The following is a 15,303-nucleotide window of genomic DNA, read 5'->3' on the forward strand; positions in this document are numbered from 1 at the left end:
CTCAATAAATCTTTACAAATAAACACTCCAGTAGAGCTACCACCCAGATCAAGAAATAAGACATCACTAGCACCCAGAAATCTTTTTCATGATCCCTATAATTACTTAACCCCAGAAGATAACTGCAATTGTCCTGACTTCTATTACCATGTACATTAGTTTCTGGAATCATATAATCTAAACTTTTTTTGAGTCTAGCTCCTTTCACTATTTCACTTTTATTTATGTGTATAATTATGGCTGAACTGTGTCACACCCAAATTCATAGGTTGAAGCTCTAACCCCCAGTACCTCAGAATGTGACTATATTTGGAGATAGGGCCTTTAAAAAGGTAATTAAGGTAAAATGAGGTCATATGGGTGGTATGGATGGGCCATAATCCAAAATGACTGGTTCCCTTATAAAATGTAGACATGCGTGAGCTCAGAAGGAAGACTATGTGAAGACACAGGGAGAAGGCAGCCATCTGCAAGCCAACGAGAGAGGCCTCAAAAGAAACCAACCCTGCTGACACCTTGATCTTGGACTTCAAGCCTTCCAAACTCTGGGAAAATAAGCTTCTGTGGTTTAAGAAACCCAGTCTGTAGTCTTTTGCTATGACAACCCTAGCAAACTAATCTCTACCTCTATCTCTGTCTCTGTCTCTGTATCTATATCTATTGATATATATCTATATCTATTGATGGATACAGAGACAGAGACTTAGATACATAGATATATGTATAAACTCATATATTTATCCATGTTGTTGCATGTATTAATAGTTTGTTCTCTTGATTGCTGTGTGGTATTTAATCATATGAATATCATAGTTTGTCTATTACTATGTTATTCAGACTTTTGGGTTGTTTCTAGTTTTGGCATATAAGGAGTTGCTATGAATATTTTTGTACAAGTCATTTGTGAAATATGCATTTTGTTGGGAATATAACTAAGAGTAGAACTGCTGGGAGGTAGAGTTTATATATGTTTAGCTTTTGTAGATATTGCCAGTTTTCCACAGTGAATGCACCAATTTATATTCTCTTCAGCAGTGTGTAGAAATTGCTATTTTTCATATTCTCTCTAACGATTACTATTATTTTAAAAAAATTTAATTTTAGCGATTCTGGTAGGTATATATACCAATTCTTTATATTTTTAAATTGCATTTCCCTGATGGCTAATGGAATTTCATGTTATTTGCTCATTTGGATATCCTCTTTTGTGACGAGGCTGTTCAAATCTTTTGCCCATTTTTTAACTTGTTGTCTTTTTATTCTTGATTTGTAAGAGTTCTTTGTATGTTCTAGACATAGTCCTTTGTCAGATACATACATTGTAAATATCTTCTCTCTGTGGCTTGCGTTTTCATTCTTTTAACACTATATTTTGATAAACAAAGGTTCTTCATTTTAGTATAGTCCAATTTATGTTATTTCCTCCATCATTAGTACTTTTGGGGGTTTACCTACTCCAAAGTCATGAAAATATTCTCCCTTGTTACATTATAGCATAGCCGTCAGCAAACATTTACTGTAAAAGGACAGATGAATATTTTAGGCTTTGTGGACCATACGTTTCTGTTGTAACTACTCTAAGACTGCCATTGTAGTGCATGTGAAGGCACTACATAGACAAAATGTGAATGAATGGGTGTGCTGATGCTCCAATAAAATTTTATTTACGAAACAGAAGCAGGTCCAATTGGGCCCATATGCTGTAGTTACCAAGTTTTATTGTTTCCATCTAGCTAGACTTGGCTTTGTAAATGGATGATGTAGGGGCCTAAGATTTATTTTTTCCCAGTTGATCCAGTCTCATTCATTAAAAAGACCATAGTTACTCTATTGCATGTAGATCAAATGGCCATATATGTGTCGTGATGCTTCTGATCTCTGGTTTAAGTATTTGGCTTTGCTTCTGCAAGGTGTCCATCAGCCTAGTACAACCTCAAGTCGGTGTTTTCTAGAACATGAAAGTTGTATATGTTTGAATCTCAGACCTTCACGGATTTAGGAAAGACTTGGTTCCTAACAGAGTCAGGACTGAAACATAAACTCTTCTTTGTTTCTTCTCTTTTATGGAAAGGCTTTCCTGAGTCTGCTCTTTTATTGAGAGTGTAGCCCTTGGAGGGTCCAAGATGGTATGGGTACCAGTTGTAACTCCACATCTTGTGTTGGCTTAGGACCTTGTCCTCTGCCCCAGCTAGGATCTAGTTACCAAGTTGGGCAAATGTCCTCAGGGCAGTGAGACTTCACTCTGTTTATCCTCTGGTTTCCCCTCTGGTTTCAGCTACTTTGTTTTGGCCCCTGGAGAGTTCCTTTATTTTCTTTCATGCTTCTTTGTAGCATTAAAAGAATGTGCTGAGGCGGCTGGGTGGCTCAGTTGGTTAGAGGTATGCTCTGATCAACAAAGTTGCCAGTTCAATTCCCACATGGGCCAGTGAGCTGCGCCCTCTGCAACTAGATTGAAGACAACAACTTGAGCTGAGCTGCCAGCTGAGTCCCTGGTGGGTGGCCAGATGGTACAATTGGTTAGAGCACATGCTCTTAACAAGTTTGCCAGTTCTGCAAACAGCGACTGGACTTGAAGCTGAGCTGCGCCCTCCACAACTAGATTGAGAACAACAACTTGATGTGGAGCTGATGAGTTCTGGAAAAAACACTCCAATAAAGTTTTTAAAAAAGAGAGAGAGAAAGCGAGAATGTGCTATATTTTATCCAGAATTTCTAAGCATTTTTTTTAAGAAAAGACACCCCCTCCCCCACCCATTGCATCCCTGGCTTTTCAATCTGGAACCAGAAGTCGTTAATTTACTTTTCAACTATGTTGAAAATTTTGCCTACTTGTTCAAAGGAGAAGGAATTCCTCTTTGTTTACACTTAACCTTGCAAAGTGGTGGATATGTAATCCTGTTTGTGCTTTCCATGCTGAAAATTCTGATTACTATAGACCCCTTGCCTATCACTTGCAAGGTGAGAAGAATGAGTCACTGCTCAGTTTTGTAGGCTAGTATAATGTATAATAAATTTTTCTTCTAGATAAAAAACATAATTCTAACATTCTTGTCCTGAATCTGTATAGATATTTTTCCTTGGGTGTCTGAAAAGCATCTTAATCTTAACATATTCAAAATTGAACTCATGATCTCAATTACCCTGCACCCCATTTCACTGGTCTTTTCCCACCAAACTCCATCAAAAATGTTTCAGTGATTCATCTGACTATGCAAGCCAGAAACTTACAGGTCACCTTTGACATGTCCTTCTCCCTTACCACTATATCCAACCCATCACCAAGCTCTGCCATTTTTTTCTATCAAATGTCCCTCCAATAGTATGATATTTTCTATAGCCCATTGCGTTACCCTAATTCAAGCCAAGTCGTGTCTCCAGTTGACTATTACAGGAATCTACTAACTCACTTACTCGTATCCAATCTGTTCTATTTTTATCTGTACCCCCAAATATAGCCAAACTGATCTTTTCAATACACAAACCTGATCATGTGGCCTCCTGATTAAAATTACATTATTTTGAAAAAAGTCAATAACTTCTCATTCATGGCCAACCTCTCCAGTCCCACATCATTTCACATTTTCTCCTGCCTGCTCTTCTTCACAATACCAGTGGTCTTTCAGTCTCTTGTATTTGCCATGCTTCTTTTTGTTACAGGGGCTTTGCTGATGCTCTTCACTTTGTCTGGAATGCTCTACTCTACTCTCTTTACCTAGCTAATCCCTATTTATCTTTAGATAACAGCTCAAGCATTGTTTCCCTGGAAATACTTTTCCTGACGTCTCTCTCTGATCAGGTCCTTTCTTGACTAGGCTCTCATAGCACTGTGCATGTCTTTTGTACCGCCTGTCATTGGTATTATTTTATGTGTGTGTGATTATTTTATTAATGGCTGTCTTCCTCATTAAATAGAAAGCTTTGTGAAGAAAGAGACTTATATATATCCTCTGTGCTTTCTGTTTACTCCCTAGGGCCTAGTATAATACCTGGAACATAGTAGCAACCTTATAAATACTTGCTAAGTGAATAAAGAGACAAGGTAATTATTTAATCTGACAGTAGCCCACTCCATTAGAAAATCAGGCCTACTCCAAAACTCCATAACTATTTTTAATCCAAGAAATTCTGGGGTTAGATAATGTTGAAATCTTATTGAACCTCAAAAGCCGCTTTTAACTTAAGAAACTTTTTAAAAATCTTGGTTTGCCTCTAGATAGACACCAGGAATCAAAACCTCTTAACTTAAAATAATACCTGCTGCTCAGAAATAGTTCCTGGGTGAGTCAGTGCTTCCAGTTGGCTCTTTAGAGCCGTATCACAGACTCTAGACCATGCTGTCCTAACATCCTAGAACCATGTTTTCCAAAACATGTTATTCAGAAAGCCTCAGGATCTGTGGCAGGGGAGGGAAAAATGGGAGCGTGAGGGAACAACCAAATGGGCAGAGCGCCTCACTAGCGGTTCAACAAGAGTAGCTCTAATTTTAACGGTTTTATGCACTGGCTTTTTTACTCTTCTAAATCAAAGGTCCAGCATAAGGCTTTTTTAGTTGGGTTTTATTTTTTTCTTAATGGGATGGTCATATAGAAATAATTATCATTTATAATAATTATTATAAATAACATTAATAATTATCATAAATAACAAATCATTCTTAACTCAATACTATTTCAATTTAAATAGAATTGAATGAAAGCCTCACTTCATCCCAGCCCGTGTCTTTGGCTAATCTTACCGACTATCCTAATAGCTCACAGTCATGAAGGCTTTGTTTGATTAATAAATTTAAACTTGACCCCATTTCTAGGCTTGAATATAATAATTAAACAACTCTGAAAATTCCCCTCATTGATGCATACCAGCTTAGTCATGCAATTTCCTTTTCCTCCCCAAAGAATTGTTGTTGGAGTGGATTGGGCTTGATTCCAAGAAACAATGTGCTGCATATCATGGATAGGTTTGCTCAATTCTCACTCTCAAATGGCTAGTTGAAGAGTTAGAAAACTAAAAATGATCTTTCCTCAACTCCCTTGCATCTAGCATTTTGGACATGATCCAATTAGTTTGGATCTAATTGGACATTGCATCCGTTAGATCATTAGGGTGAGGTTTAGAAGGCAAGTGAGATAACTCTACAAATTTTAAAATAAATCTTCTTTTATCCCTCCCCACAGGATAATGGCAAACTGGAGAAAGATAAGTACAGATTCTTTTGCCAATAATGGACCCTGATTCTGAATTTTGTTTTGTTGTTGTTTTTTTAGCTGAGCCATCTTGCCACCTGTTGGCAGCTCAGCGGCAGCTCAGCTTGGGCCGGACTCGAACTGCTGTTGCTCAGAGCTCAAACCTTTGAGTGAGCTCTTAACCAACTGAGCCACTCAGCTGGCTGATTCTGAATTTATGATAACCCTTGGGGACTCAGAATGCACTGTGGGTTTTTATAGCGTTTTTATCAGGTAATAAAAACGAATTCAATGAGATATACACAACTGTCAGAATCCAATTCCATTTTGATTCTCTGAGCTGTCGTATGAAAGTTATTATGGTGTGAAAGGCTAAGTGGAAGCCAATGGAACAAAATAGAAAAGCAAAAGTACTACTGTGTCCCTGGGGAAACTGCAGAGATTCATGCATCAAAAACACTTTGAATGATACAGAGGTAGTAAGATGTATCACTTTAACTTATTTATTTGAATTATACCCCGCCCTCAGAGAAGATGGGTCTTGAATAATAAAAAGGATAATTGTAAATGTACTCAGGTGGTGACTATGGTCTAAATGCTATTCATTATAGTGTCTCTGTTCTGGGGCCAATCAACACAGCCTTTGACACAACATTTTGATTTAGAGAATTATTTTTTCCTCCCTTTGTCCGAAAATTAGAAAGCATCAGAAGAGTTTTCTTTCACTTGGCTTTCACTGTCATCCTGGTTCTCTGTCGCATATAGTCTACAGTGTCTTTGATCCTTTCACAGGATATCTTGTTGGTCCACTAAATTAATCACACAACACTCACTGAACTTGGTGTGCCTTAAGTACTAGGCACTATAGATTCTTTTGTAAGATACATGGAAGCAGAATATTGGAATTAAGTTTTCTCTGGGATTAGTTGAGACATTTCCTCTCAAGCAAAAGACAAATTGCTTTACTTTCCATCCCCTATTACTAAGAAACATTCACTGGGCTTGTTAGGCCTCTATGAATTTTGGAGGGTACACATACTACATTTAGTTGTGCTATCCATTTGCAAAGTATCCCATAAGGTTTGAGCTTTGAGAGAGAAAAGGATTATATGAGTCCAGCCGCTAGCTGGTCTTAACATCAAATTTATTTGCAAAAGTAGGTGGCTCACCCTCCCAATGCATCTACTCCTACTACTATCTTATCACTTCCTCCTCCCCTATAGTTATGGTTTTTTGAGGAGTTCCCTATGGCCGGTTAGCTTAGGAAGAAAAAGAAAAAGGACCCTGGTTTCCAGAAGGTTCTGCATGGCATAATGGTACTAGCCAGAAGTGGACTGCTGTAGCATTAGATACCAGTCAGGTGGTAGGAGGTCTGTAGACGAGGTGTACGGATAGACTCCTAAACAAATACTTCTGCATCCATGTGAACACCAAGCAAAAGGCACCTACAAAAAGGAAGCTCTCAAAAATGTAGGTGGGTATGGAATTGCAAGGGATCCAGAATAGCCAAAACATGTTGGGAAAAAAAAAAAAGTAGGAGAACTCACACTTTCCAATTTCAAAACTTACTACCAGGCAACAGTGATCATGATGGTGTGGTACTGACAAAAAATAGACATATTGATCAATGGAATCTAATTGAGAATCTAGAAATAAACCTGTAGGTCTATGGCCACCTAATTTTCAGCAAGAGTTCCAAGATCATTCAATGGGGAAAGAATAATCTTTTCAACAAATGATCCAGGGACAACTAAAGAGCCATTTACAAGAGAACGAAGTCAGACACTAACCTCACGTCATATACAAAAATGAACTCAAAGTGGATCAAATGCCTAAATGTAAGAGCTAGTAAAAAAAACTCTGAAAAGAAAACTTGAGGTAAATCTTCACAGTCTTTGATTTGACAAAAGATTCTTAGATATGACACCAAAAGCATGAGCAACAAGAGAAAAAAGAGATTGGACTTCATCAAAGTTAAAAACTTTTGTGCTCCAAATAACAACATCAAGAAAGTGAAAAGACAATCCTCAGAATGGGAGAATAGATTTGAAAATCATATGTCTGTTAAGGAACTGGTGTCCATAATATATAAAGGACCCTTACAACTCAATAATAAAAAGACACATAATCCAATTTAAAAATGGGCAAAGGACCTGAAAAGGCAATTCAAAGGAGATATGTAAATGGCCAATAAACACATAAAAGATGCTCAACATCATTATTCATCAGAGAAATGTAAGTCAAAACCACATGAGATACCACTTCATACCTACTAGGACAGGTATAATAAAAAAAGTCAGGTAAGTTTTGCCAAGGATGTGGAGAATCAGAGCCCTCGTACACTACTGATGGGAATGTAAAATAGTGAACAACTCATGAAATGGTTTGTTTCCCAGACACTTGATCCTTAATTCTTCTGGGTCATAACAACAACGGTTTCAAAGAATTGAAAGTTGAGGCTGCCTCCTGTTTGAAGCTCGTGGTACTATTTAACCAACAAGGAGAAAATGAGGTCCTTGTGTTGGCTAGGATGATTGGTTCTGATTATCAAGGGGAAATAGAATTGTCACGTATATACAATGTGGTCAGGTAGAAGTATGCTCCATCCTCGAAGGTGCCTCTTAGAACTCTCTATTCAGTGATAAAAATTAATTTATGATGATGTCAAGCTTAAACGGGATAGACCAAAAAGACTCAAACTCCTCACAAATGAAATGCTGAGGTCCTGGCTGAAAAGAAAGTGAATGCTGAGTTAATAATGAGAGAAGTTATAAATATTAACTACAGCTTCATGACTAGTTGCTATTATGAGGTTTGTACTAAATTCCCATATTCTCTTTTTTGTTTTGTCATGAATATCTTTGTACGTATGCATTAGACACTCATTTCCTCTTTCTTTTGTCTACTAATTTATATAAGGCCTGTTGGTAATGGTTTATTTTTATCATTTGTATCTTAGATTATAATGTTGTTCTGGATGATGACTAAATTAGAAAAAAGAGTAGACATCATGGAGAAATGGATAGAGCGTGAACTTTCCGTCTCCCCTTTGGGGAGGTAATTATAAGTCTTAATTTCCTCAACAGAAAATTCTTCCGAGAATTTTCGAGAACTTCACTCCCATGCTTAGGAGGAATTCAGGGTAGTACAGCTCCTTTCCTGCTGTCTAAAACTACTTTTTTCTTTTCCCTAGGAGGTAACAATCTGGCAGCGGGATAGTGTGCCAGCTTTGTGGTCAGAGGCAGCAGAATTTGAATCTTGATGTAGGTTAACTAGGTGTGTGACCTGGGCAGCTATCGAAGCCTCTGTGCCTTGATGTCCTGGGCTGTAAAATAAGGATAGTAGAAAACATCTTCTAGAGTTGTTCTGAGAATTAGATCAAGGGAGATGACAGCGTGGACCTCAGCGAAGCATAGGGCCTGGTAACTAGCCATGCTGTATGAGGGCTATGCAAGGGGAGTAGAGTAAATGCAAAGAAACTCCACAGAACTCACTTTCCCACCAGGGCACGAACCGCTGTGTCATGGTCCAGCCTGAGTGGATCTCAGCCGAAGCTGTCCTCACTCTTCCGTAATAAGCCTCCTGAACCTCAGAGGTTTCATTGGTAAGGTCACAAAAGAATTGTTGAATACCCCAACAGTCCTCTTTCTTTCTCCATTGGGTCTGTCCATACCTATAGAAGGGAAAAGACAAATAATCTGCGTTTCTTTTTTCCACTGAAAGAGTCTGCAGTTTTTTCAGCCTGTTAAGTTTTTAGGCTGGTTGAAAATAGTCCTCTGATATCAGTACCGCTGTGAAAGCTTGTGTGTGGCTACTCCTAAGTATCCTTAAAAAGATTTCTTCTTGTTAACCAAAGTACTATCTTGCTGATAAACTCAAGCCTGATATCTTCTGTATCACTAGCATAGGGGGTTTTTGGTTTTTTTCATGCTTAGTGAAGTTTTTCTTCTAAAGTGTAGAGCAACTTTCATTTTTGAGTACTAGCTCTCCACATCCTTAATGCTTCTGAGGTTTCAACTCTTTGTGGTTTTCTTCACTTCTCAACAGCTTGCTGTTGAGTAACAGCTGATTCTGAGAAGTAGCTACCACTTTTCATCTCAGGTGATGATTACCCAACACATATGGTCAATTGTTTATTGAAAATGGAATGGGGGTTGTAGTGACGGCTATATTAATGAGTCCTGTAAGAAGAAGCTGGAAGAGACAGAGGGGAACCCATTGGGGGAAAAAAAGGTAGTGAGGCAGAGGCACGTAGGCTGACTCATCCTAAGACTATGGATGGTGTAACAGCAAAAGGGAAGATTACGGCTCGCTTCTTTCCCAGTCACAAATCAGAGAAAATGCAATAAGGTGATAGTGGGAACCAAGCAGGAATCAGAGGCTGAGGAAAAAAGCTTCCTTGTTGAAGGACTTGAAATCTGTGACATTCTAGCCATATAATCATGAATATTGCTTTGTAAACTATATGACAGCACTTTCAGTATATCAGAAGATACCATTAAAGCAGAACCAACCACATATATTGAGTACAATTCAATGTTTTTTTAATTGTTATTTATTAATGAGACATTGTCTGTGCTAGCTGAATTTAGCTATAATGACTGGCCTCTCGTAACGTGATACCTCATTTTGTGTGCTATCCCAAATGGAACAGATATTAACCTTAGATCCACGTGAACTGGATAGAACCAAAGTGAAAGATTTCAAAAATATAAACCTGCATCATGCTGTTGAAAATTCCACATAGCTAGGAATGAATCCAGATATTCTGAATTTTATACACATTTGGGAGCCCTCTTTAAGAAAAAGAATTACAAATATAAAATTCTCCCATGTTGCCCTAACATGTAATCTTCATTAATATCATGATAAAACAACTTCTAATCCACTTTTTATGTTGGACCACAGATAGGCCCACTTTGGACCTATTTATACTGCCTAAGGGAGAAGGACAAAGAGAGAACCAATCCCTACTTCCTGTATGCTGGAAGCATCTCCAACTATGCACAAATCTTTTTAGAGTGGAGAAATCTTTATTGTAAGTATTTGTAAATTTTGTAGTTGCTACACAAGATGTGTTGAGAAAAGCAGCAGTGATCAAAAGACTAATAAGCTTCTAGAAATATTCTTTCTGAAGTTAGTGAGAGGCTAATTAATGAGAAAAATCTGACCTTGGACTTGCCGCATGCTGGAGAGATATTGATGAATTTATGGAATAAAAATTGCTATTTTGGGGTGGCTGGTTAACTCAGTTGGTTAGAGTGCAGTGCTCATAATACCAAGGTTGCCAGTTCAGTCCCCACATGGGCCACTGAGCTGCACCCTCCACAACTAGATTGAAACAGCTACTTGACTTAGAGCTGATGGGTCCTGGAAAAACACATTGTTCCCCAATAAAAATTTAAAAAATTAAAAAAATAAATTGCTATTTTGGTCCATAGCTGCATCTGATTTCTGAATTTCTAATGAAAAACCTTGTAAGTTAAACTATAATATCTCCTGTCTCATTCTCAACCAGCATTTTAAACTATATAAGAGAAGGAAGACTTTAAAAAAAAACTAAAAACCCCAGGCAGCGTACAAGTGGGAAAGCCTGCCATTTGCAAATCAGGAACGTCTGTTTCCAGGCCTCATTCCAGGAAAGGAGTTGATTATATCTGAGTTTTGTCTACAATCCACCAGAACTAGCTTCAAGATTACACAACAGGAACACGCAGCAGCACATCCCGATTTGTGTTCATGCTTACAAGAGTCATTCAATTTTGAAAAAAAAATTTAAATATTAAACACACACTAAAAAAAATGGCTTTTACATTAAAAATATATTTTACACTCTGATTTCTATGTGTCTGTTCCACAACTTCTTTTTCAAGTATCAATAGTGTCAAGTTAATTGAGTACCTACTATGTGCTAAGCAAGTTGCTTTCAACATTCACTTGACAAATATGTGTTGAGAACCTACCATGTGCCAGGCTCTGTTGTGATGCCAAAGGCTGAGCCTGTAAGGCCTGGGTGCTGGGTCTTCAAGGGATGATATATGTCCCCAACACATTGCACATCATCATGCATTTTGTGTGACCAACCAGCCTTCAGGGGAGACAAGACACTCCTGTCCCAACCTGGCCTTTTTTGAACCTCTCTGAAAATGAAAAAAAGCTCAGATCCTAACCCTCCATTGCAGTCTAGAACATGTTCTCCCAGTGGCCATGTCTCTCAGCGGGAGGACGCTTAAATTACTTACATTTTATACTGCACAAAGTAGACACTGCTGTTGCCGGCACAAGCCCTCCCAGGCTGCCAGTGCAAAATGTTGTGAAAATTTCGGGACTGAAAATGTACTCTCTGAGGCTTCAGACACACATGGGCAGGCTGAGCTTCTAAAATAATAAGAGAAGGAAAAACACTGAAACTTGATATGAGCACCATCGTTATTAGCAATAGTTTTCTATGTCCTACCTGCACCAGGATTCCCTAAAGTGGGTGCTGTAAGTGCAGAAGGTGGAAGCGGAGCCCAGAAATCAACATTTGAAATCTTCAATGTGATGATTTTTATGCACGCTGAGGTTTCAGAACAACTAACTATGTTTCAGACTGTAAACACACAAGAAACATCCTCCTACCCCATTCCCAAACTGGAGAGGAAATAAATAGCAGTGAAAAAATATTGTCTGTAGTCTCTTTCCTGATGGTGATAGAATGTAATGACTGAGATGAAAGACCCCAAAGTCACATGCCCTTCTTTGTAGGAGCCACTACATTACTGCTACTCTGAAGCAAAATTCTGCCTGGGATCAATTTTGGCTCCAGGACCTCAACCCAGCACTTGGTTCCTCCTTTCTCAGCTTCTTGCCTAACCTCTGCGACCTCACTCAGTGTCCACCACTCCCAGCTGACTTGGCTTTATTCCAGGTAGGTCGGCCTTTGCTGTTCCATGCCTGAATGTTTGCACTTACCTGCCTGCATCCTGGCTTCAAGTACTCAAGCCTATTGCTCAGATAAACTGGTCCATGGTACCGAGAGAGACTGCCCAAGACTCTGCCATGGAACCTAGTGTTCCTGAGAAGGGTCTCAACAGCAGTCATTGAAGGAAAAGGGGTAATTTTGTACTGGCATGGCTTGTGCTTTTTTCCTCAGAGCATGTGACATAGGTGGCACAATCTCACCTGCACTGAGTCCCATGGAGGGAAGAGAACCATTGACAAAATTTTATTCTACGGTCTGAAGTAAAAATGTGACCGCAGAATATTCCTCTTTGACATAAAAATTATTTTGAGCTGAAGGCAATTAAGCAGAAAAACCTCTCTGAACCTTCCCCCTTTTTCTGTCTAAAGGCAGGGTATAGATTCTCCTTTTACTGGAGACAGATTCTTATCAACCCACAGATGGCACCAGAAAAATCTGCAAATAAACCTTACTCCATATGAGTTTCTCCTCATATACAGAGGGTGCCAAAAAAAAAACCCCAAAAAAGTGTACACATTTTAAGAAAGAAAAAAAACTGTGTTAAAATTATGCTGATGGTAACCACTTCGAGCAACTCTTGTACCTGAAGAAATGAAACGTGACTTGTATTCATCTTTTCTTATCGGTATATATTGAGTATTGCAATTTTAATACAGTTTTTTCCTTTCTTAAAATGTGTATGCATTTTTTTGGCACCCTTTGTATTTACCTTTCCAGAGTTTGCCACCCTCAGAAGCCTGAAATTGCTTTCATTTGTCATGTCATGTCTCAACAAATGTATTGGTCTTTGTTGGAGATGCTATATACTCTTAAGCTGGGATTCTAACCCGCCATTTTGAGTGATGTGCGCTGCATGCATTAATACACTGTTTTTCTTTAGTTAATCTTTTTTTCTGTTAAAGAGTCCCAGCTGAAAACCTAAGATGGGCAGAGGTAAGGCTTTGCTTCCCCAGTAGGTCCAAAGTTCCTGATCAGGGGTAGGGAGCTGGGCGGATAGAGGAGTCAGGAAGCGTATCCTGTCTTTCCCCTTGACCTCATGTTCCTTCTCCTGGTCCCATGTGAGGGTCTCTGAACTAGCCCTTCCCTTTTCCTGGAATACTTTCCCTGGATTTCTACATGCCTCAAGTCTTTGCTCAAATATCATTGAGATGGAAGCAAATACTCCTAAAACAATGAGTTCAGCCCTGAACATTCAAAATTTGTCATTTTCTAATGAATGGGGCTGTTTCTTTAGGTGTATTTTTACCAGCCAAATAGTGTTAATATTGTTATTTGCTTGTTTTTATTTTTGTTTTCTGGACCTCCTTCAGTGCATCAAATGGTGCTGTGTACTTGGAAAGAGTCTACTGCCACTGTTGATCTTGCTCACCAAAACTGCAACCTAATCAATCATATTTAGTACCTAAAAATTCCAGAGGTTCTCAGGAGAGGAAAGGCAATTTCCTAAAGCTCTGCCTTAGAGCTGACTTGCTACCATGCAGAGAGATGGCTCAGTGCCCCTTTTCTCCTCTGTCTAGGGATTTGTTCTCCCATTTTTGTAACACCACCACTGCTACCACCATCAAAGATAATAGCCAATCACTCTGTACCAGACACTGTGAGGCTTTTACCTGCATTAATTCATTTAATCGGCCCAGCTCTTCTATGAAAAAGGTGCTATTGCATTCTTCCTCTTACAGACTAGAAAACTAAGCCCTGAAGATCTGAAGGAACTTGCACAGCAGCAAGTAGGAACGCTGATTTTGTACCTGGGAATTCCGATTCTGGAGCCTGCCTATCACCTACCACAGAAAACCAAGAGCAAAACCTTGGGGGAGAGGAGCTAATGGAGGAGGCAAAACAACTTTATTGGGACAGAGGAGGATGAAGATATTCTTCCTCTTCCTTCTTCTTTCCCTCGTCCTAGCTGGCATTCACTGAATATTGAACATATATGAGCATCAGACATATATCAGGAATGGTGCTCCAAGCTTTACATCTTATTTCATTCCCGCAACCACCAAATATAGCAGGTATTTTTATTATTATAGTTTATAATAATTGCACAAGGTTACAGGCCTGGTAATTTGTAGGGGCAGGATCATTTTGGTAGCATGTGAATTCCTGCCGTATTTTGCTAATTGAGTCCTTGGTATTACCAAAACAAATCCACACGTTTCTGGGAGATAGGGGCTTGAATTGTTTTTGTTATCAGTCATGGGGCAACTGTCCAGCTGTGGGAAAGTTACTGGAGCCCCTTACATGGAGGTATGTTGGGGTAATAAGATGCTCTCTGCTTTTGAAGAGTTCTCCATGAATACCAAAAGCAAATTCTCACATATTATTTACAGCTTCTGTTCTGTGCCAGGCATTGCTCTAACCACTTGGCATATATTAATTCATTCAATCCTCACAATACGTACAATTCCCATTCTACAGATGAGGAAATTAAGGCACAGGAGGTTGAGTCAATTGCCCAAGTTTTCCCAAAGAGCAAATGGCAGAGCTGAAATCCGGACTCAGTCTGACTCAGGAGATTGCTTGTACCCACTATGCTCTCATGTCCCCTGAAGGCAAAAAAAAAAAAAAAGATGCCAAGAAGACAGAGAGCTGGATGTACGTTTGTCCCATATGAAGTTTTTTGCACCCACTAGAGAGTTGTCTCTTTAGTAGCTACTCAATAAGTCCATATGGAGTTATTCAGGCTGCAGATAGAAACTGACCCTATGTCTGTTCGAATCATTTCATGACAGGAGAAAGCTGACATTTTTACAAAGCCCCCAAGAGTGCCAGTGCCATTTCTAACAGTCCCTTGAGCACACTCAAATGATGAAACTGTGAGCAATTAAAAAGAAATGAAGCACTTACCTACTACACCAGTCAGGAAGAAACTGAGGAGGAATCCTAGAAAGCAGTGTTTAGGCGTCATGGTTGCGAGTGTGACTGGTGAGACAAAAAGTTCCCCTCAATGAGAGCACGGCTCTGGACAAAAGAGGAAGCTCACTCCGAGCATCCCTCTTGTTTACCAATAGATCCTTGAAGCAAATACGATTGAACTTAATATATTGAATTATTTTAGGGAGATGATGAAAGTAGAAGAATTGCTTCAAAAAATATTTACTGTGACTTTGATGTGGATCTGATTTTATTGGGACTGGTTTTCTTATCTGTGAAAAG

General features: G+C 39.0%; 1 protein-coding gene across 1 annotated transcript in view; it reads right to left on the bottom strand.

Moving 5' to 3' along the window:
* IL22RA2 (interleukin 22 receptor subunit alpha 2) overlaps positions 1-15,055 on the bottom strand; it is a 19,207-nt gene extending 4,152 nt beyond the window's left edge. The window contains exons 1-3 of the mRNA XM_019648094.1: positions 14,995-15,055; positions 11,426-11,561; positions 8,678-8,856 (exon numbers count right to left, since the gene is read on the bottom strand). Of these exons, the coding sequence (XP_019503639.1) occupies positions 8,678-8,856; positions 11,426-11,561; positions 14,995-15,055 (376 nt within the window). The remainder of the gene's footprint in view (positions 1-8,677; positions 8,857-11,425; positions 11,562-14,994) is intronic.
* Between the last annotated feature and the right edge of the window lie 248 nt (positions 15,056-15,303).

Source organism: Hipposideros armiger, unplaced genomic scaffold (assembly GCF_001890085.2).
Source record: "Hipposideros armiger isolate ML-2016 unplaced genomic scaffold, ASM189008v1 scaffold_120, whole genome shotgun sequence".
In the NCBI taxonomy this organism is placed as follows: Eukaryota; Metazoa; Chordata; class Mammalia; order Chiroptera; family Hipposideridae; genus Hipposideros; species Hipposideros armiger.